A 24431-nucleotide genomic window follows, 5' to 3' on the forward strand; every position below is an offset into this window, starting at 1 on the left:
TTGCCTACACATGCGAGCAGCTGATCGCGTTGTGTACACCCACGCTGCTGCCCGGAGAGAGGATTGTAGTCCTGGACAAGATGAAGAGACGACGTCGGGGCTGCAGAGCCAGACTCAAACGGAGGGCGAAGGCACAGATATACAGACCATCCGCTCTGGTGATCATTACAGGGAACGTGAGTTTCCTTAGCAAGTAAGACAGACGAGCTAATCATGCTGGTCAGGACTCAGTTGGAATACCAACAGTGCAGCCTTATGGCCTTCACTGAGTCGTGGTTGCATTCAGACGTTCCAGACTGGAGCGTGGTGGTACCTGGTTTCTTCAGCTGTGTGCAGGCACACAGAGACGTGGCTCGGTTTCTGTAGCCTGGACATTGAGCTGCTAGCTGTGAGGCTTTATGTAGCCTAATTAACAGCACTTTATATGCAACAATGTTGCACAATAAAGAATGTGTTCACTGGTAATAAAGCATTTCAAGCTTTAAGTATGACTAATTGCTTTCTTAATCACCCCTTTACTAAAAACAGTGGCACAAAATAAAACACACCACTGCTGCGGGCGCCCTACCCCACGGGAGTTGGGCCGTGGTGGTCATGGCCCTGAGGAGCTGTGGTGGGCGTCCCTTATTTTCATTTCTGAAAGGTGGTGACCCTAATATAATCTCCTGAAGGAGTTCTTGCATGTCATCAGGATAACGGTGTACATCCCCCTGTCAGCTGACCACACTGTGGTTTCACAGCTGCAGACAGTGTTAGCGTCTGTAGTTTTGCTACTTCCTTTTTTATTTAGCAGCCATCTCTTGTGTGTCAATGTTGACTTTACTTCCTGTGTTTTCCTGCACTTGTGATTGTTAAGGCTGTGTTTACATTTAGGGAAAACGCATATATTTTCATGCAGTTTGGCCTCTCGTTTACAGGCAAAATTTTTTCACGGAAAACGATCATTTTTAAAAACTCTGGCCAAAGTGGAGATTTATGAAAATGCCGGTTATGTATTGCCGTGTAAACTGGGTTAAACGGCATTCTAGGTTCTGAAACGTCACAACATGCGACTGAAAATACTTAACGTCATGTGAGCGACCTTGTTTACACTCGTGCCCATAGGTTTGGCGTAGTTATGATGCGCTCAACATTGATTTATGTTCTGTGAGGTCACAGTGACCTTTGACCTTTGCCCACCAAATTCTGATTGCTTCATTCTTGAGTCCAAGTGAACATTTGAAGAAATTCCCTAAAAGCTTCCTGAGATGTCGCGTTTACGAGAATAGGATGATGGACAGCTGGAAAGTATAATGTCTTTGGCCACGACTGTTGATGGTGTGGAGGCGTAAAAATGGGACGAAATACTGTGCTGAAGAATTATGCGACGTCAGAGTACCTGAATAAGAGCACAAGACCAAGGATCAACCACTGGGGCTCCCCACAAGATGCTAGAAAGAAGGACAACGAATATTCTTCCACCATGACAGAAGACATGGAGTTCAAGATGTAACAAAATGAGCATTTATGAGCAGAAGCACAGACACGAGCCCTTCCTGCCGTCCGTCACTTCCTGTGTTCCAGTCTGCAGTCAATACTTTGCCAGCAGCTGGAGCAGGTAGACTCCTGCACCAATTGTGGGGTGTTAACGATGTTCATGAACAATTTGCATCACTTTTGTGCAGTTTAGAGGGTTTTCTGAATCAGACTTGGAACATTGGAAGATGTTTCTCTCAGCCTTTATGTTGAGATCCAGCACAGTCACACACGATGAGCTACATGTCATGTAAATATGTCAGAAGTCATCCTGCTGTCAGTGTTCTTAATTAAAATCTTCCACACCCTGTACTTCACATACCAACAGAGTCATGGCTGTCGAGCAGAGGAGTGTCGCTGAGAGTACAGAGCGTCCTGAACATGTAACACCTGTTAGCACAATGATGCTGGCTGAGCGTGTGAATCTATAGGCAGACAGCAAAACTATGATGTCGTTAACTGAGGAACATGTGAACATAGTCATTATCCTGCTATGTGTGAAATGTGACTGAACAATAGTTTGAAGAATGTTTCCTGCAGAGATGAACTCTCCAAAGCTCATCTCTGAAACTCCCTCTGGCCAGAGAGCAGCGTTGCCAATTCAGTTCAATTCAATTCAATTTTATTTGTATAGCGCCAAATCACAACAGAAGTTGTCTCAGGACACTTTCCATATAGAGTTGGTACAGACCAAGCTCTTTTATCTACAAAGAAACCAACAATTCCCCCATGAGCAAGCACTTGGCGACAGTGGCGAGGAAAAACTTCCTTTTAACAGGCAGAAACCTCGAGCAGAACCAGACTCTGGGTGGGCGGCCATCTGCCTCGACCGGTTGGGTGAGAGACGGAGAGCAAGAGAGGGAGAGTGAGACAGACAGACAGACAGACAGACAGACAGACAGACAGACAGACAGACAGACAGACAGACAGAAATGCAGTCAGAGAGAGAAAGAGATGCAGTCACAGTAACAGTGACCGTGGATGTAATAACAGTAGTAGCAGTTGCAGTGGATGTCAGGCAGGGCCAAGGCAGGAGACGCAGCTGAAATCCACAATCCAGATTCAGCCACTGTCCATGGGAACCTGCAAGACGACAAAGCACAGAGACTCCAGGGAAGGAGCTAAGTTAGTAACACGCCATGGTCGGACATGAAAGCGTGCAGATGGAGAGGGACAGAAGGACAGAGGAGCTCGGTGTATCTTTGGATGTCCCCCGACAGTGTAATCCTATAGCAGCATAACTAGGGGCTGGTCCAGGACCAGCCTGAGCCAGCCCTAACTATAGGCTTTATCAAAAAGGAAAGTTTTAAGCCTACTCTTAAATGTAGAGACAGTGTCTGCCTCCCGGACAAAGACTGGAAGATGGTTCCACAGGAGAGGAGCTTGATAGCTAAATGCTCTGACTCCTGTTCTGCTTTTGGAGACTTTAGGAACCATAAGTACTATGAGCTCTTTAAGATAAGAAGTTGCCCGGCCATTTATGGCTTTGTAAGTAAGGAGGAGAACTTTAAACTCTATTCTAAACTTTACAGGGAGCCAGTGCAAAGTGGAGAGTATTGGAGAAATATGATCTCGCTTCCTGGTTTTTGTCAGAACACGTGCTGCAGCGTTCTGGAGCAACTGGAGAATATTCAGCAACGAATTTGGGCAGCCTGATAGTAAAGAATTGCAATAATCCAGCCTGGAAGTTACGAATGCATGGACTAGTTTTTCTGCATCATTTTGAGACAAAATATGCCTGATTATTGCGATATTACGTAGGTGAAAAAAGGCAGTCCTTGAAATTTGTTTTACATGGGAGTGAAAGGACATGTCTTGGTCAAAGATGACTCCCAGATTCTTTACAGTGGTGCTGGAGGCCAGTGCAATGCCATCCATAGCTGCTATGTCATCAGAAAGTGACCTTCTAAGATGTTTAGGGCCTACTACTATAACTTCAGTTTTGTCCGAGTTTAGCATCAGAAAATTGCAGGTCATCCAGGTCTTTATGTCATGAAGACATGCTTGTAGTCTAGTTAACTGACTGCTTTCTTCTGGCTTCATTGATAAATATAGCTGGGTATCATCTGCATAGCAATGAAAATTTATTGAGTGCTTCCTGATAATCTTACCTAAAGGAAGCATATATAAGGTGAATAGAATTGGTCCAAGCACAGAACCCTGCGGAACTCCAGAGCTGACTTTAGTGAGCACAGAAGAGTCGTCATTAACGTGTACAAACTGAGAGCGATCTGACAAGTAGGATTTAAACCAGCTTATACATTCTTCCCCTCATTAACACTGTCTTTGTTTGACCATGGGGACGTCCTGTCAGTGGACCTCTTTTTAACCCTTACTGTTGAAATGTTCATCCGCGTCCTTAAAAGAGCAGTCATAGCTTAGCATAACTATTCTTCAGCCGAGTCATGGAGGAATCTGCCTTGAACCAAAACATCCCTTTCAGTCTTTCTTAAGATTACGTTGCTATCAGAAAACCAACAGCGATGGTCAGAAAAAGGTCGTTCTAACACTCAAACACTGTCAATGTTTAACCCTCTTGTTATTACCAAGTCCAGGATGTTGATGCTGATGAGTGGCTTCATTCACACGTTGTGTAAGTTTCAAGCTGTCCAGTAAATTCCCAAGCTCCACAGCTTTGGAGTCATTCTTTTTGTAGATATCAATGTTCAGGTCTTCATTCAGGTTTAATCTGTCGTATCTGGTGAAACCAAACACAATCAGCTCTGAGAATTCCTGACAATGCACTGATAATTCTGCTTTGAGACAGACAGATACTCAAATGATGAAGGTCAATGTCATTACACACCAACTGTGTAGAAAACAAGACCTGGATGACCTCCAACTTTTTGTTACTAAAGACGGACAAAACTGAAGTAATAGTACTTGACCCTAAACACCTTAGAAACACATCATCTAATGGATATAGCAACTATCGATGGCAATGCACTGGCCTCTGGCACCACTGTAAGGAATTATCTTCTCTTTTATCTTTGATCAGGATATGTCCTTTAGCTCCAAGGTAAAATCAATTTCAAGGACTGCCTTTTACAGCTCATATTGTAAAAATCAGGTACATCTTGTCTCAAAATGATGAAGAAAAACTCGTATCATGTACTGTTCTGACTGATGCCCATGACGCCCGACTATGCCGACAGAGCCAAGCATGAGGATGCTGAATGTCATTAACAACAACATTAATAATAAAATTACACATAGTACCTTTAATGTTGCACTCCATATTTTACACAAGCTGCCTGATGTGAATGCTGAAGGTGGTTGAAAACTATTATTAGTTGTTAAGGAGGTGACTGGTGAACCCAAGTGCAGACACACCCACAGACAGGTATGAGATTTCAGGTTTTTAATTGCAAAGGAATGGGTGGCAGAGCCAAGCTGGTCCAGAACACACCACTCGGATGCTGTGAAGGCCTGAGTACCAAAAACACAACACAGCAGCTGAGTCATCAGACGTGTTGTGGTTGAAGAGTAAGGCAGCTGATTTTTACAAAGTCACAAACAGTCGGTCTTTGTTGGTCATTTTTCAGTCTACGGGGTAGAACCCAAAATACTTCCACTCACTGCTTCTCCAGTGTCACAATTAGCCAATCAGTAAAGCTTTTTGACCCCCTCCATTTTTATTGATTAGTTCATAGGTCAGTAGGGCCCCCCCTGCACGAAAAGACTCATCTCAGCTCTGATTACACAACCTATCAATGTATTTTGAGATGACATCTGCTGTGATGTTGGTATGTACTGTAATTAACAAGTTGTTTTTTTCATACCTGTAGTCCTCAATGCAGAACCACACCTTCAGCCAGGAACATTGTGTTCATTCTTCATGAGCTATCTGTCTTAGATAAGTGCAGTGCGTTGTTGAGGTGGTAAGAATCTGACTGTCATTATCTGACAATTACTAATTCATATTTCGGTAACACTTTGTACAAAGTCCATGACTACATTGAGATTTCCCTCCATCTGTCTTCATCTTCTTCACTGTCTTTTGTCTTTTCGCGCTTCCTATTGGGCTGTGTGAAAAGGTGCAGTCGACGAGTTCGAGGACGGATCAGCACAGGTGTCACTCCACCCCCTCCACACCTGCTCTGCCCTCCTGGGTGTGAACACCTGTGAGCATGCACATAAAAAGAGAGGGAGCAAGGGAGAGAGCAGCATCTTCCACAGAGAGACGAATCAGAATCATCAGAGACCTTCATCTTCCTCATCCACCATCAAACCTCCAGAGGGTGAGACAACCTGCACACTCCTCGTCTGTCTCGTCTTCTCTATTGTTGAACTGTGGGAACCTGCTCAAAGCTTTTCACACTTTTCTAACATTTTAGAAACCAAACAATTCATTGAGAACACAATTTGCAGATTAATTGATGATGAAAAAATTGTTTGTTGCAGCCTCGAGGATGAGATCAGATGTGATGTCATTGTTCTGCTGCAAAAGCTGAGCAGCCGTTCAAAATAATGTCTTTCACAGCGACTGAATACTGCAGCATTTAGACCAATCACAGACAGACAGGGTTTGTCCGGTCAGGGAAAAACCTGGAGAAGTCATGGAAGTGTCATGGAAATCCACATTTGTACAGCATGAATCCTGTTCAAGATGTCCATCTGTGTGTCTTCCAGCTCTCTGCCAGCTGATTGGCCTCCTCCATCATGCTCCGCCTCCTGCTCTTCCTGTCTGCTTTCATTGGGCTGCTGCCTGGTAAGCACACGCACTCGTGTTGAAACTCCACCCACAAGACGAGTTGAGGGAGTTCAGTAGAAGCAACATGAAAGAAGAGCAAACGATCTGAGAACGAAGAGCAGAATGACTTTAAGTCCGTCAGTAACTGTAAGAGCTGATCATCTGCCAGATGTGCAGAAATGTTGCTGACATCTTTGTTTCTAAGAAGAAGCGGGAACTGATGAGGAGATAAGAAGAGTTTTGATTGACTGATAAACAAACAAAAGCTGTTTTATTCCTACATGAAGTCGACATTTGAATCCTTCTCTGCTGTCCAACCAGCTCACAGACAGTTCTGACCTCTCATGTGTCTCCATCGTCTTCAGGTGCTGAGCAGCAAAATACTGGTTCTGCAACAGTCAACATCAGCCATTGTCCCATCACATATTATGGGGTGCAGTACACATCATTGTATGTAAGTAGGATGGAGCCTGATGCTGGAGAATATGTCTCTTTGTTCCATCTAGTGTCTCATTAAAGTCCAGTGCAGTGACACTGAATGTCTGAACATGAACTGATGGAGCATCCTGAAGCAGAGTGAGAGCTCTGACTGAAACCTCCACAACTCTCTGAGTCAAAGTTACGTTGGCTCTTTGGAGAAAAGGTATTTTGTTGATTCACTTGTTGTGTCTCTCTGATTTCAACAGGTCACTGCCACGAGTGTGTCGGTCACAGCCTGTTTCGACAGCAATGAACTGGATTGTATTGTCGGACCTGCATTCTCTGGTAACAGTTTTTCTGTGGCCGACGTGACTGAGAATGAAACAGAACACCATCAGAATTTGGCAACTATTAGCACCACGCTAGATTGCACTGTGGAGTTGAGTGGATCTATAATTTCATCTCCTGTGAGTGTTGTTCAGTGTCTTGACTCAAACTGAAACAAATTGTCAAGACCGTCTCGAAAACCTCTTGCAGGAAATTTCGTAACAGTGACAGAAACTCTTCTGTTGACTCTTTCCAGACTTTTGTGAGAATAAGTAGCTTTGGCAGCCAAACAGCTGTGAAGTTGATAACATCTGCAAGTGCTGGTCCATATGTGAGTATTATATCCATCTGTGTGTGTGTGTGTGTGTGTGTGTGTGTGTGTGTGTGTGTGTGTGTGTGTGTGTGTGTGTGTGTGTGTGTAGGATTTGAACATTTGTGACTCTGGTGACTCCTAGTGGTGGTATGAAGAAAGACACTTGGAGAAACCAATGCACACTGCTTCCCCATCAGCCCTCACCCTCCCAAAGTGACCCAGTGACACAGACATGAAAGGACTGAAGGAAACACACAGACTGCACCAGTTTTCATCAGAGCTGTTTGATTTCTCCTCAACAATGTCTGATACCAGAATCATTTCAACATGCTATAATCACATCCAAACTCTACACAGCGTCCATGCAGCCATGTGAACGCAGCTTCCCCAGTCTGAGTCCAGACCAGGACCTTTGTTGCAGATCAACCCCATCTCATTTCTACTGTCAGTTATTCACATGAAGACAAACATGGAGGCAAAAACACTTGAAGAAATCTGCTCAGTTACTTTTGACTCTGCAGTTGAACAAAGATAAGACAACTCGTCATGTTTAGTTTGACAAGTGGACAAGACAGTGTCATTGTTCAGTCTGTTTGCATCATGTATGAATTCATCATCTCTGCTCTGTGATCGTAACATTGGTTTGTTTGTTGCCATCTAGGACTTTGACTTCAAGGTCAATGGTAGCTCAGTCGAGACAACGAGTTTGAATAGCACGAGTCCTACCTATGAAGACATCAGCGCATGCAGACAGTCAGGTTGGGAAATCCACTGGATCCATAAATCTATTATGACTCCCTTAAAAACTAAACTCTTCTATTAATATGTTGCTGTCTTTTGTTTTTGCTGACAGTCTGTAAACTGAAAAGTGAACGATGACATTTTAACCTGATTCTTCACTTTGCAGGTGTTCTGTATTTCTATGATGAGGAGGTCAGTTCTGATCCAGACACCTGCTCCTCTGAAATCTGTGATGAATACGCAACCATCCAGCAGAAAGATGAATGTGGCTCCCTGGAACGTTGTCTTGGCAACAACAGGTAATTATGTGTGCTTCATGTTTACAAGAAAGAGCTGTGATGATACAAGAACTTGATGAGGACTTTTTTAAAACATTATTCATTCAGGGCCTTACGCTGTCTGTTCAGACTTGACAGCAGGAAGCTTTTAATGTGAAGCAGCAGCAGAAGGAAATGTTGGGTTTTCATCAGCAGTAACTCAATTCAGCTCAAATGCAGCTCTGATAGGAGCAAAGAGAAACAATGAGGCTGAAATCTGTGAGAGAAAAGCAAGAGCAGAAACATCTATGTATTGTGTTTCAGAGATATCTACTGAAGTATGCTAACCATCTAGCCTGGGTCCATCCCATCTCATAAGACCACTTTGTGCCTCAAGAGGAATTAGTCTGATAGTAAAGCTCAGGCCTCTGGAGGTGGTTGCTGACTGATGGCTGACCTCCCTTTCGCTCCTCTGCCACTTCATGTGTTCACTGCTTGAACCCACTTTGTCTTCATCCTAAAGTCTTAGAGTCCGATTGGGAGTCACTATAAATCACCTCAGTACAGTTTTCACGATCATCAAACTGGTCTCTATCAGTCTCGGAGGCTGTGTTTGGTCCTGGTCTGGCCGTGTTCACTGAGTGCTCTTGAGCCTTGGTCTGCTGCTTCCTCGCCTGGGTCCAGTTCTGGTGCCCATCCCAGCATCACTCCCCACCAGCATTCCCTGCTGGGTCCTCACATGCCAGGTTAACAAACATTCGTTACCCGGCGGTCTACAGCTGCTGTGCCAGCAGTTGAAACAACATCAACACTTTCCTGGTGCTCCAAGCTCCCAGTCCAGACCATTAGTTGCACGGCTAACTGAGCTAAGTAGCTAACAGCAGCTACAATAAGCAGTTGGCAAGCTGGCCCAATTCAGTGCTGCTACCAAGCAGAACTACAACAGTGTGGGTCGGTGCAGTTATCCTCCACTGTGAGGCTGCAGTGCAAAACTCCTTCATCACTGCACCTTGCCACTAAAGGCAGACTATACCGAGGCCACGGCAAAACGCTGCCTGACCCCCAGCCAGTCTGAAAGCAGCTGGCACTTTATCTGCATCAGGGCTTTGAGGTTTGAATACAGCACAGTTTTCATTAATTGTGATGTTGATACTGAAATCAAAAGGTAGTGCAGTGTGATACTGGAGACAGTTCCATCACAACAGGAAGACATGTCCCTGGAATACTGGTCCATGGAGTCCTTCAAGTCACTGCTGTTGGCTGACATGTGAGCCAGGCTTGTGAAAACATTACAATCAAATATTACGTAGATAAATGTCTCAATTATGACATGAACATGAACACATGAAGACTTCACTCCTGCAGTTTGTTTGTTTGAGGGCCCCCTGGTGGTCGTGGCCCTCGGCAGCAGCTCCTGCTGATGGTGTTTGTTGTTTCTGTCCTTCTGTGCCTCCATCAGCTGCTTTTTTGACCCCATCTGCACTGTGAGCGGCCCCGCTGTCATCGACTTTTACGGTCATCTTAACTATGTCCAGGATCGGTGTGCATACACTCTGCTGTCGGGTTCGACAGTCTCTGGCCTCACTGTGGTGGGGTATTTCCAGGAACGCCGTCGTAGAGATGTGAGCTTTTTGGACAGTGTGACACTGCAACTGGACGGAAACGATGATGTTCACCTGGAACAAGGGGGGATAGTTAAGGTAAGCTACCTACAGCCACCGTCATGTCAGTGTGGACTTTGATCCCAAATCCTCGTCTCATCCTCTGCTGTGTCAGCTCTCATCTTTCTTCTTGGTGACATGAGAAGCAGTTATTTTAATGCTGGTGAACTCGGTGGTTGCTGCAGTGAAAACAGTCTGTTTGTGTGTGTTTGTGATGATTGAACCTGTGTTTCCTCCACTTTGTCTCTCTGCTGTGATGCAGCTGGGAAACACAACGCAGACCATCAACGGCTCGACTGTGCTGTCAAACAGTGTGGAGGTCTCTGAGGACCAAACTGGAGTCACTGCTGTGTGGACAATCGACAACAACACTGTTTCTGTCTTCTTTGATGGCAACACCGCACAGATCTTCCTTCAAGGTACAGAAACTAAAATCCGAGCACTCACCACACGGGATACAACGGCCAACTGTGGTGCCCAGCACTCGTTTGGGGCATGAGGAATGTGAACTAAGCTGTATTTTGGTGAGTTGCCATGTTCATCCAGTTTGAACGTTGATGCTGATCGGACCCATATTCTGTCTTTCACTTGTCCAGGACCTAGTGGACAAGTTCCACAAGTTGATGGTTTGTGTGCCAACTCCACGTCTGTGAGTGATCAGAGGATTCCTGACAACAGTACCCTCGAGTAAGACGTTGATCACAGTGTTTCAGTGGACGTTGTACTTTGTTTTTGAAATTCAGTCCCCTAACACTCCTTCACTTGTCTGGAATGTCAGTTTTTATGTTTTGCTCGATTCTGTTGATCTCACAACAATGACCATTTCCACAACTTGAATTTTAAATTATTTGGACACATCTTGAAAAAGATGAAGGTTCCTTTGACTTGTGGACTGAAGCAAAGACACAAAGCTCATGTGTGTCTGTAACACTCAGAAAGTGTGTTTGTGTGTATCTGAACAGTGAGAGGAAGTATCAGTCCTGACTTTGTGTTGTGTGTCGCCCCCTAGCTGTGAGGTGCTGTACAATGACACTGCTGACAGTTTGATCAACTGCGCCGAGATGACTGAACAGTAAGCAGATGAAACAAACTCTCTGTGTTATAGTTTCATGTGTGTGCTAAATGTCATGTTACATCACATGTTTAATGTCATTTGGGGAACAGAATTGATCAAATTTTGTGTGAAGAGAAATCTGCGTGACATGAAGCTTCAGCAGCTGTTCCATGTTTAGGTTTATTCCCAGTTACAAAAGGTAACACAGCACTGATTGGACGTCATCCTTCATCTCTCTTTCTGTCTCTTCACATCTGTGGAACAGCTGTAATCTCCTGAATGACACGTCCTTCACCACCTGTCACAACCACATCGATCCAGCCCCCTACATAGACGCCTGCATGGACACTTTGTGCAAATACCCTGCTGTGGACGGTCTCGACTGTCAGTTCCTGGATGCCTACGCCAGAGACTGCAGCCTGCGCATCAACGACACAGTGGACAGCTGGAGGTCAATGGCCGGCTGCTGTAAGACTTCTCTCGCTTCAGATCAGTTCATCAATGCAGCAAAAACATGAACATTAACAGTTAAATATGATTGAATTCTGTCTGAATTTACATTTAAATAGAAGAAAAAATGTTTTGTCTGACTTTTTTGAGTTAAACTTCACAGTGATTTTTTCTATGGAACAATGCTGGAGATCGACGGCAAACCAAGTGAACTCCACAATATTCTTGAAAGAAAACAGTCTTTTTTTTTTTTTTTGCAGAGTTATGACAACACTGTTTTTTGTCAATGTTATTCTTTACATGTGTCCCTCTCTGTCTGTCTTTCAGCCCCCCCTCAGCCTCTCTGTCAGGGAAGGATCTGCAGTGATCATGAGTTCTGTGCAGAGACCATCGGTGGTGAAGTCGGCTGCTTCTGTCGGGCCATTTTTGCCTTCCCGTACAAATCCAATGACACTTTGGGTACGACAGCTGCGACACGACAACATGACTGACTCGTGCAGAGTCCTGATCCTCAGAGGATGGAGGGTTTTCTCACAGGGACACTTGTTTCACACAGCTGAGCTGTTGTGGAGCTGATGATAACTGACCTTCAGCACTCACTTTGACTGAATGTTTGTTATCAGGAGCACAGATGAGACTTCATTAACTCAGCTCTTCTTTCACCCTCGTGTCTTTTTCACTCTGATGGTATCAAACCACAAAAACTGGTAGTTTGCTTCTGAATGAAAGAACAGACAAAGGTCACCAAAGCAGGATTGAATGCTTTGACTTGTTTTTGTCCCTCATGGTGGAAGTGTCTGTCCGGTCTGTCCTCTCTGACATGGTCTTGTATTCGTCTCCCTCGTCTGTCCTGCTGGACGTTCAGGTGACCCGACGGTCTGCGAGGAGAACTCAGCTTCACTTACTCTGGTCGGGTGTCTCCTGGAGGAGAAAGGCATCGACTACACAACCTTACACCTCAATGACCAGAACTGCACAGGTCAGATGGATGAGGAGGACCACATGGTGACCTTCAGCTTCAACAGCAGCGACCCCTGTGGGACGGAGGTCACGGTGGGTTCTCCATCACGTCTTTACTCTCAACCAGCAGCCAAATGTCTTCCAGCACTCTGCTGAGCTTCTCCTGCTCTCCTCTAGTTTGGGATCTTTCTGTGGGTTGGGCTTCAGCTCTGACCTCCTTGGTTTCTAGTGATGATGGTCATCTATGAAGCTTATTCTAGCCAGTCAACACCTCACAAATGTCACATTTTAAGGCTGAATGTAAAGAGTTGTGATGAATTTGTGAGGAACTTGTGCCGTAACAACGTCTGAATCTCCATCACCCTGCAGTCCAACAACAGCCTGCTGATCTACATGAACACCATCACAGCCCTGAACAGCTCCTCTGACAACATCACTCGCCAGGACCGAGTCGACATCGACTTCTCCTGCTTCTACACTCAGCCAGACGTCAAGAATATGACCTTCAGAATCAAAGACAGGTGAGTGGAGGCTGTTATCTCTGTGTTGTGAAGAGGTTTGTGAGTATAAGACAGCTGAAGTGTGTTTGTTCTCTGCAGCCCTGTGATCCAGCAGTTCACATCTGGAACTTGGAATTACACTCTGACCATGAAAGCCTACACCGACGCCAGACATACAGAAGCTGTGGACTCCAACACTGAAGTCCAGCTGAACCAGAAGATCTGGGTGGTGCTGGAGACTGATGGGCTGGATGACGGTCTGGTCGCCGTGGTGACGGACTCCTGCTGGGTAACCAACCAGGCTGGGAGTCTGAGATACAACCTGATCAAAGATGGGTGAGATGAACACAGAGGTGGTCGCTGCTCGCTGCTGTTCCAATGAATCAGAAGCAGGGACTCGTTAATAAGTGTGTTTTTGACTCCTGAAGACAAAGTGTGCTCTGATGTGATGAATGTTTAACTGTTTGTGAGCAGCTGTGCCAACGACCAGACGGTGGATGTGGAGAGAAACGGAGAGGGAACGTCCGACTTCTTCTCCTTCAACATGTTCCAGTTCACTAGGAGCTCTGGTGACGTCGACCTGCACTGCAAACTCCACCTGTGCGCCACCCTGAACCAGACCTGCACCCCGGTACGCCTCCCAAACACACCACACACACACTGATGAAACCAGCTGCTCCTCTCTGGACAACAGTTAGAACAGGGTGTCTGCCGGCCTGCTGGTTAACACACGTACCGCAATCTGTGATGGCAGCGTCCCCGGGTCGATTCCAGCTCAGGACGTTCATTCCACGTCACTGCCCTTCTCTGGTTCCCCGTTTCCTGTCACCTGTATATTTTCCTCTTCAGAATAAATGCATAAAATGCCCCAAACAATCTTGATTAAAAGCAGTTAGAGGAGCAGTTTACAGATGTGTCAGACTGCTGCTGAGCTTCCATCACCTCCACCAGAGACCGTCTGCTTCCTGTTGCTTTGTTCACTCTTCTCGTCCTGACCTGCTTCACATGAACGCCCTCACTCTCAAACACTCTCTGCTGCCGTAGCCAAATCTGGATCATCCAGAAACAGTTGATGGCTTTTCTTCAGTTGTTCTCCAGAAATCACAGCTGCCATCAGCCAATCAGAGTGTCTGTCAGTCACTGTGTGTATTCAGACTTACATTTCTAAATACTTTCTCCCATTAAAATAAGAAACGTGAAGGCTTGACAGAGGAGTACTTTCTGCTCATTGTTCCAGTGTTAAACATGTAGATGTTCAAACTGAAGGACACAAAAGGTGAGATGTTTGCTCTCAGCAGCATCGCTCGACCATGAATGGATCAGTGTTGATCTTCCAAAGTCTGGACTTCATCTCTCTGTCTGTCTTGAACTTCCAGGACTGTGGCGGAGCTTCACGGAGACGCAGATCTGCCACGCTGCAATATGAAGATGAAGCCCCAGCCTTCATCACCATGGCCTGGACTAATTAGGTAAGACACGACTCTGCTGCTGACTGCTGACATCAGAGCAATATGCACTGATCTATGAATGCATGAGTGAGTCTTTCAGTGTCTGTTGAGGACAGCTGCTTCAGGCTGTGAAAGTGTGTCAGAAGTTTCTCCATCAGTTGATGAAACCCTGCAGCCACCTGAAGGTAGCAGGACACACATGATGAATAATCTGCAGCCAGAGTGCTGTGCCAGTACTTCAGTGCCAAAGCCCGTATAGGTCGTCAGTGCACTTGGCTGAAATGAAACTGTGTTTAGCTTCATTCCCTGAAATCAATCCCAGCCTGCTACAGAACAACCACAAACACTTTTACACACATCAGACTGGTGGTTATACCTCAGCATTCTGCCTGTTAGTGTGGGAGACATGGGATTACTGGAGCTCATGACTGAATGGAAGAGGAAGGAAGAACCATGACACGAGTGATGTTTGATGACCTGATGTTGACGGTAAAAAGTGAGTGTGACAGGGAGGACAGGGAGGTTTTCCTGCTCAGCTTTCAGACTCATCACAAACAACAGAATGAAGAGAGTTGAAGAGTCACACCTGTTGTTTCAGTCAGGATGCAGGTTTGCAGAAAAGACTTCACTCACAGTTTGGTCCGGTTGTCTTCTCAGGTTGTCTCCACGGTGACTCGGACTGACTGACAGGCTGTCGACCTTCATCATGATTCCTGAACGTTACTTGGTCCTAATGCAGAGCCTGATTGTGTGAAAGGATTAGCTCACTTGTCGCTGCTGTGAAGCCATGCTAGCTCACACTGATGAGGAGACACTGCTGATTGGATCCTTTAAAAGTCAATCTTCCATCAGAGCAGAGCATGTTAGCGTGACTCATTTCTCCATAACAAACCTGAGCTAATCTTTGATGGAGCGTCTCTGAGCAGAATGTGTCGCTGTGTCTTCCTCACTGCTTTACACACTGTAGACACAGCATCTTTTTATCTACTGGAACATGAAACTCTATACAAACATAATCACAAACTATATGGTGAAGGAAAGTGTGTGTAGGGAAGTTTGGGATCAACAACATATGTATCATCACGTTATTCATTTTATAGTAAATCAACACTTCTATCAATAACAATAATCAGATGTTCTTCAGAACTACCAATGATTCTTAATGATTAAGTGTTGTCTGCATATTCGAGTGTGTGAGAGGAATAAAAGGAGAGTTTTGGAGCAGTTCTCTTGAAGACACTTGTTAGAAAAGAGGCAGCCACGTGGACAGCACAGTATAAGTTTACAATCCTAATAAATCCTAATCATATTTACCTTTTCATGCTTTTCTGGAGACAGCAGTTTCTGTCAGCTTGTGCCTGTAACATGATATCAGTTCATCACATCAGCTCACGTTGATCCATGGCTGAAAGAGAAGCTTTGCCACAACAAGCTTTAGAAGTGATCTCTGAGGAAAACAGTGAATTCAGTGCAAACGCAGCATCGACACACTGATGATTTACAGATTCCAGGTCAGTCAGAACTGATCTGTGTAGCCTCACTGTACCAACAATGTCAACACAAGACTGGATCCTGCTGTCGTTCTCAAAGACATTCACAGGTTTTCTAATTCAAGCTGCGACTCAGGACACCAACTACAACTAAATCTGAACTTTTTAATACCTTTAAAAACTTTATCCATATTATTGTTGTTGTGAACGTTGCTTACAAAACCTCACTTTGAATCCTAAACACAAAATATCTTCTTTCATAACTCATAATTATGTTCGTGCACCTCAAATTTAACTGGCCAACAAAAACATGTCACATAAGTTAAAGCCTGAGAAACTGACTCTTTGAAAAAAATATCAACTGAAGCAAAAACTGCTGTTTTCATAACACTGAGATGTGGGTTTTGCTGTTTATCTTTATTATGTTACTGTTATTTCAACCAAAAAAATAAATAAAAAGGTTTGTGGGAAAAACTATGACTTTGGATCATTTCATTTCTTGATCAATTCTTCTGGAAATTAAGTCGTTTCTTGATGACATCATCACAGCTTCTTATATTCTCTTATCTCTTATCGTTAATCTGTTGTTGAAAACTTTATTAATGCCACGCCGAGGAAATGAAGGTGTTAACACAAGCAAAGTATAATTAGAGCATATAGCATAAATCATGGTAGTTGTTACGCCTGGCCTAGGGGTGCACAGGCACAACAAGAAAAGAGCCCCCATCTTCCCCAAGTCCCAAGTAGCCACAGATCCAGAGCAAGTTTCACCAGTGATTATAATATTTATTTATAATAGAAAATGAATGAAACAAAGGTTCCAGACAATAATGGCTTCAGGGTGGACCAAGGCCAAAACAACAAACAAAACAACTGGGGAGGATGTAACTTGTCTACCAAAACAAAAGAACCAAAAGACATAAAACTTACCTCCCTAACTACGCAACACAGGAGAAAAGAGTAAGTTTAACAAAACTGGCAGTCCACCCCTACTAAGAAACGTGTGGCCGGTTGGAAGAAGAGGGAGATGCAGAATGCCTGCTACTGTCCCACCGCCGGCCGCCATCTTGGATCCTTTTATAGCCGGCACAGTTGACCAATCACCTCTCCGCAATGACACACTCCAATCTGCATAAAGAAAACTATCTGATACAGACAAGGAAATGCACAAGAACTAACAGAAATTACGACTGTAGTCGTAACATAGTGCAAAAACAGTCGGTTTGTGATTGGAAATGGGAGACAACGTCAACACAGTGCTACATTCAGCCGTCCCTCAGTGCCATTCTGGACTCCTCTGACCATCTTCTCACATACCTTATGGTTGCCACTTGTTTATTCCCAGAGGTATGGAGGCAGAGAGCAGATGAACCCGACTGTGATCAGAAATACCCAGCAGGGGGAGGGGAGACGATCAGTCAGCATCCTTCGTGTTGGCATACAGTAAGTCCAGTCTTCTGTCGTCTCTGGTGTGGCATTTAACGTACTGGGTGAAGGTGGGGAGAGTGGAGGACAGGGAAGCAGGACTGAAGTCTCCAGAGATGAGGAGGAGGGCCTGTTGTCAGCTGTTTGTCATGATGTTGAGGCCGAGCAAAAAAACAAGGACGTGAACCCAACATGCAGACGAACAAAGAAGGCAGGACAGAAGCAGTTCAGAGAATTTACTTTACAAAATAAAGGCAAACAAAATCCAACTGAGTTACAAAGATGCCAATACAAGAAAGCAGATCCAGGGAAACACAGAAATATCTCAGAAACAGAGAAACCAGAGGCAAGACTAGGAATACTGACAGGAAATCTCAGGGAACAAGGAAAGCACATACACACAGAAAGGGATGATGCGACCAACACAAAGTTAAACACACTGAGTTAAATAGACGAGGAGGAGACTGATCAGACACAGGTGGACACAGACAACCACAAGGGAGGGAAAATACAGGAACTAAAGTCAACTTTGACACACAAGAAAAGGCTACAAAATAAAACAGGAAATAACAAAACTAAGAAGTCCAGATGCTAACACTGTCTGCAGCTGTGAATGAAATGGTACCATGTCAGCAACGTGCTCAGGGGAAACTGCCAGCCCAGTGTGATTTCTATGGCATGTGCAGCATGTGACTACGTGTAGAGGTGAAATAATTTGTAATCATTTAACTTTAACTTGCATCTTCTCTTATTCTGTGTCACTGGACCTGGAAAAGAAACCCCACTGACAAGATGAAGAACTGATCTCTGTGAAGAATAGAAACAGGTCAGGTCTTGGAAAATGAATTGTTAAATGCTGTTTTCATTTTTTTTTCAAGTTACAAGAAAACAGCCTTTTCTTTTTCTTTTTGTCAACTTTACAGCGTGATGGCATTTAAAGGCCTTTGAAAGTCAAATGTCACACAGCTTTTCCATTTTCATTTTAATATGGTAATTGAACACCAAAAAGTGGCCTAAACATGATCTAGCATTGATCCACTTAAAATGGACAACCAGAATTTAAAAAATAAAGTCAATTCTACATCAAAATACAATGAATGCACAACCAAAAATTGACTAAGTTCTTTGTGGGTCACAGCCCTCTGAAAATCCATCAGCCTTTCATTTGCCATTCCTTCCATCAGCTTATGTTTGTGCAGTGTTAAGGCAATTGGTCTACTATTGTTGGTCTGCTTGCATCTTTCTCTGGCCTCCTACCCTCCTGGCCTCTCACAGCTTCATTTATCGTCCCACAGTGGTACTGCCTTCCTGTTTCTTGTACCTTTACTCTTACGGATGCATATCAGTGCAGTTGTTCTAATACCTTCTCTTACTTTCTTGTTGAGAATCTGTATGTTCATACTACCAGTAATCTGTATCAAATATTCATCACTCTTCTTTTAAAATTCTCCCACAGAGCTGTTTATTGTACAGAGGACTCGATAATGGTCACTACCTATGGTTCCATCTCGGTGCACGTTCCAACCACGTGTGGGAGCAATATTATTTGAGAGTATGTAAGATCCAGAACAGACTCCTGTCCTGTATTAACATTTACTCTTTTTTTCCTTCCATCTCTTAGGCACACTGAATTCCCTGAATCTAACAAGTATTCTGTAACCTGGCAGTTTCTGTCTGTTTTATCACTCCCTCACAATTTGTGATGTGAAGCTTCTCTGAAGGTCTTGTATGAGGATCAACTTGCGGGCATAAATGCTGTTTGACTAGAAACATAGGCTAAAGAGGAAAGCTACTGTCTTCAATAGATTGTTTACAGTCATGTGACGTTAAATTCAGGCAGAGGGCCAGAAGTGAAAACCGCAATGGATGAGATGGAGGAAAGTTCTTGCTGAGCTAGTTTAGGTAGACAGAGAAAATCAGAACATAACTTTGCACTGTTACATTGTATTGTTTAATTTGGTTTTCCTGTTCAACCACTAGATGGCAACACCAGACATGAATTGTACATACTGTACAGTATTTTTGTGTATAGCTATATCAAGTTTAATGTCTGAAATACAATAAATTAGGTTCCACAATAAAACGCTTCCACTGTGGCCATTGTAATGGCAATTTCAGTTCCTTGTGCTTGATCTACTTGAGACACCCCACCTCCCATTTCCTCATCAGGATATCAGGTCCTTTTGTGCTTTAAATTGTGATGTCCAGACCTCTAAACACCAACATACAAAATCCTGGGGGATGCCAGCCACCCCCTAGGGAGTCGGCTCCGATACCTCCAGCAGACCCAAAAGATGTGTATTCATACTTCTGGGTAGGGGAGGTGCTCCTAAGGTATAAATGTTTAGCTCTCCCCATGCTCAGGGTCTTTCTTCATTCTACCGCTCGTGTGATGATTGATCTTTTCTTTGCAAAGAAAATAAAACCTTGTCGGCCGGTGGAAGTCTCTATTTCATTCTTCACCAGCAGCAGAGAATTTCCACAACACCATCAACAGATACACTGTCATCTACTAGTTTGCCTATGAAATCACTGTTAGCACAGTTTACAATTTATAGGCACCATGGATGCCATTGCAATAATCAAATCAAATTATATATCATCAAAACTGTAATTAATCAAATCTTTCCAGAACATATTTAGTATATACAGTATTTGGCTGGCAATATGCAATCAAAACAGCTATTTACAATTCAACATTTGGAGAGTACAACATAACACAACTCACCATTTAATAACACACTCACTCATCACTTGTACTGAAATTTTGCCCGCCTCTCTTTCAAGCAGGCAAAGTGATCCGTTACCGTCTCATTGAAATCAGACATGTTCCTGACAAGTTCTCTCTCCATGGAAAGCATAGCCAATCGGTAATTTCCTGAATGAAATGATGGAGTTGCGGTTGCTAGCGATGTCAATCTTGCAGTCTCCCGAGTCCCGACACGCGCTGTGATTCTTTTTTTTCTTTTTTTTTCCACGCGCTTTGCGTATCGTCCAAGCACGCATCAGTGCATATGCTGAAATCACGTCCAAAATTTGACAAAAAAATAAATAAATAAAAATCTCAACATGTAAAGTCTGAGAGCGCCTGCTGCGATTTTCAATCTGACTGAAATCGCCCAAAGGAGGCGGGGCTTCTGGTTGGAAAGTGATATTCAGGCTGCTGATTGGACACTACTATTAAGACTTAAACCAGCAAAATAAACTCTTTTCTCTCTCTTTTTTTGTGTGGCTTAAGGATGGTGGTGCGTCGCCCACTATGGGCCAGCCACCCCTGATGTGACCTTTACGTTATGTAGAAAAACGACTTTTCAGCTGACCTGAAAGATTTGCTGCTGTTGAGGCAGCAGCTAAAACAACGAGCTGCCATTCTGTTCTAGAAAACAAATGAAAGCAGACAAAAGTCTGGAGGTAAACAACTAATATTAATACCATTAGCCTACTCAGCTTTTCCCGACTGTAGACACTTAAGATATTTTTTCCAGCACTTTTCCAGCATTTGGTACTCCATAAAAGCTCCTCCTGGTTTCTTGGTTTGATTGATCTGAGTGATTGTAAACGACGCAAAACATCAGCATTTTGAGTGTGTGTTATAGAGCTTCCTACAAGCTGTTGAGGAAAGGTGGCATGAAAGGCACTAAATACAGTTGGGGCTTTCTTCAATTTCCTTGTGTGGCTGGAGGTTGTTGTTTACTGTTGGGCACTGTGCCAGCGGTGTGGGCACTGGAATCGCCATGCGGTGCCATGCCACCTTTATATTCAGGTGTGTGGCGGTGGCTCTTCCTCCTCCTCTTCCGCTCCTCACCTGCTCCCGTGGTGGCTGTGGCTTGGCGTGTTGTGATCGCCATTGAGCACACTATTCTCTCCACTCATGTTAGTGTCCAGCCATCTTCTCCTTGTTGTCTGTGCGTTAACGTGCTCGCTGGTCTCCACTCCTTTCAGCGCGGCTGTGACGGCCTCAGGGCATTAGTCCTTTGAGGGTACTGTGTGTGCTCTGTCTTGCAGGTGCTCATCTGGGTGGAGCTAGGAAGACATCAAGTAACTGGGAACACCTGGCCAGTGTTACCAGGGTACTTAAGCCGCCTGCCCAGTCCGCGTGGGGGTGGGGGTTCGTGCTCGTTAACCACAGCAGCAGCAGCGGGCTGCTGCCACGCTCTTGTCGGTCTCCACCACGACATGCTGCCTTCTGCTTTTTGAGTTATTGTCTTTTGGTTTTGCACTGACAACATGCACCACATACCATACAACACATCCATGCACCCTCACACACCACTGATACTGATTTCCACACCTCATCGCATTATCTATTGTTTGCAGTATTTAATAAACTTTTGTTAATTTTTGGAGCCGCCTGTCTGCATCTCCCTTATTTGTTGCGGCCTACGAGCCGGCCGTAACAGCGGCTGATTGCTGCAGCTGGGGAAAGAGGAGTGATTTGCTGGCACCCCGCTGTGCTGTGCACGGTTACCTGCAGCCCTGGTACATTAGTCTGTACGTTGTCTGCCTGTTTGTTTTATTTGTCACTCAACTCCAGCTGATTAATGCAGAGTGTGATTTTTAGGCTGTGCGTTCAAGCCGCACGTCTGAGGCTCACATCCTCCAGTTGTCGAGGGTTTGCTGTGGCTGGTACGTACTGATTTTGTTTTCTTCCTGAATTGTTAAGTCAGTTTCATTTTATTAATTTACTAAACCTGATGTTTGTGTTTTTCTAGTGGCCCTGTGTAACTGTCTGGCCTGCAACTACCACCACTCTCTGGGCTGTGCTGCTGTTTTGGTTCTTTTTCTTTTGTTTTCTTTTTGGCTCGGTCTCGGGGGTTGGTCGGGTTAGAGCGGACTCCACCTTGGTCCAGTATGGCTGGTTGCTGCCTGAGTCCAATCTGTTTCAGAAGCTTATGTATTATTATGTACTCTGGGGTCTGCAGGATTGCTCACGCCTAGTGACATGGGCCCATTGTTTTAAGCCCTTATGTATTAATTCCTTGGGTTTCTTTAATTACGTAGACATTTGTTTAGTTCACACCAGCTTCGTTTAGCTTTTGGGGATGTTTAATTAACCTGTGTTTCTTGTTACCAGATGCTGTGGGCTGACTGTGGCAGTTTATTCCCTGGTGGTGGTGTGTTCTTCACATCCCCCCCTTTCTGATTTTGCGTATGTGTTTGCAGCATCATGAGTTATTGGTTTGAGGACTCCCCTCTCCCTTTTGGTTGCCCTGCCGCATGGTAAACCCCAGCCCGGTCCTTACTCCCACTTGCCCAATTGCCCATTTTTAGTGTGTTTAACTGGTGTGTGACCTTATTTATCCATATTTTCTTTTGAATAAATTTTGTTAATAAAATTTGTTTTAACTGGGAATCATCTCACCCTGTGGTAGTTGAACCTGAGTGACCTTGCTTACTAAAGCAAACATTAGTTAGGATTTCCTGGGGTGTAATTCTCCATGTGGTGTTGTCGCATTTGGTATCTGGTTATTTCTCGATATGTAACGCCTGCCCTCTCTTGGCACACATGCAGCTAATTGAGTAAAGGAACACATGCGATACTGAGAACAGGCAGGAAAACAGACAGAGACAGGAAACAAAACATGACACAAGGAGAGTAACCTTCAAAATAAAACAGGAAACTAAGCAAAACAAACCCCAAAACCATATCAATATGACATGCTTACTTTGGTTAAGATTAATCAGGCTGGATTCTGTTAAATGTCAACAAAGTGCTTTGTTGCCTAAACCTAACCACAGACAGGACTAAGAATGCAAACCCTGGTAAGCCCACAGTTCTGTAAGTTTAACACCCACCATCTACACATAGCCAAATGTTGTCTGATAAGATAATCCATGCATTGCGTTTGTCACAACAATATTGTTGGGCCAACAAAGTCCCATATAACCATAATTTCTTCGACAAAAGGTTGTCAGTGTACCCAACACGACAATCATACCAGCAAGTTTTATACTGTACAGTCAATGTTCTGCCATGTGTGCTATTTCCAGTATTAACATTATTCTGGCAAATACTCGTTTGGCAGCACCTAAAGGGGTAGAGTGAGACATAAGGACAAAGGGCACATGGGGCCCATGAGAAAACTGGAAGAGTGGAGAATTAACTCCACCTGATGTTTATCTGCACGCACACAAACAGTAGTGGATGGAAACATACATTCATTTTCAATGCATTAAGTATTAGTTATTTCAACTCTTGATTATTTTCTCCAGCTGTTTGGTCTATTCAACGAAAATGGTGAAGCGATTCCAATAGTTGGAGATGATGTCATCAAATTTTGTCCTCAATGAGTGAAGAAACCAGAAAATATTCACATTTAAGGAACTGGAATCAATGACAGAACCTCAAGTCCAGTTGCCTCTGGAAAGCACCCAGAAGCTCCATGACCTGGATGAGTGGACGAGCATCTTCACAGCAGATGGTGCACCTTCAGGAAGAACATCATGGATAAGGCAGGTAACTGTCCATGCACCCTCACACACCACTGATACTGATTTCCACACCTCATCGCATTATCTATTGTTTGCAGTATTTAATAAACTTTTGTTAATTTTTGGAGCCGCCTGTCTGCATCTCCCTTATTTGTTGCGGCCTACGAGCCGGCCGTAACAGCGGCTGATTGCTGCAGCTGGGGAAAGAGGAGTGATTTGCTGGCACCCCGCTGTGCTGTGCACGGTTACCTGCAGCTCTGGTACATTAGTCTGTACGTTGTCTGCCTGTTTGTTTTATTTGTCACTCAACTCCAGCTGATTAATGCAGAGTGTGATTTTTAGGCTGTGCGTTCAAGCCGCACGTCTGAGGCTCACATCCTCCAGTTGTCGAGGGTTTGCTGTGGCTGGTACGTACTGATTTTGTTTTCTTCCTGAATTGTTAAGTCAGTTTCATTTTATTAATTTACTAAACCTGATGTTTGTGTTTTTCTAGTGGCCCTGTGTAACTGTCTGGCCTGCAACTACCACCACTCTCTGGGCTGTGCTGCTGTTTTGGTTCTTTTTCTTTTGTTTTCTTTTTGGCTCGGTCTCGGGGGTTGGTCGGGTTAGAGCGGACTCCACCTTGGTCCAGTATGGCTGGTTGCTGCCTGAGTCCAATCTGTTTCAGAAGCTTATGTATTATTATGTACTCTGGGGTCTGCAGGATTGCTCACGCCTAGTGACATGGGCCCATTGTTTTAAGCCC

At 44.4% G+C, this 24431-nt stretch overlaps 1 protein-coding gene across 1 annotated transcript; it reads left to right on the forward strand.

Moving 5' to 3' along the window:
* The first annotated feature begins 6177 nt into the window (after positions 1–6177).
* On the forward strand, positions 6178–14360 carry LOC139351735 (alpha-tectorin-like). The gene is made up of 17 exons (XM_070993739.1): positions 6178–6226; positions 6574–6662; positions 6895–7101; positions 7212–7217; positions 7930–8026; positions 8176–8308; positions 9726–9966; positions 10190–10346; positions 10524–10614; positions 10937–10999; positions 11247–11449; positions 11759–11890; positions 12297–12484; positions 12761–12912; positions 12991–13227; positions 13366–13522; positions 14268–14360. Exons 1-17 carry the CDS (start codon positions 6178–6180, stop codon positions 14358–14360), a joined length of 2295 nt encoding a protein of 764 aa, XP_070849840.1.
* Positions 14361–24431: the final 10071 nt, after the last annotated feature.

Source organism: Chaetodon trifascialis, chromosome 23, assembly GCF_039877785.1.
Source record: "Chaetodon trifascialis isolate fChaTrf1 chromosome 23, fChaTrf1.hap1, whole genome shotgun sequence".
NCBI lineage: Eukaryota > Metazoa > Chordata > Actinopteri > Chaetodontiformes > Chaetodontidae > Chaetodon > Chaetodon trifascialis.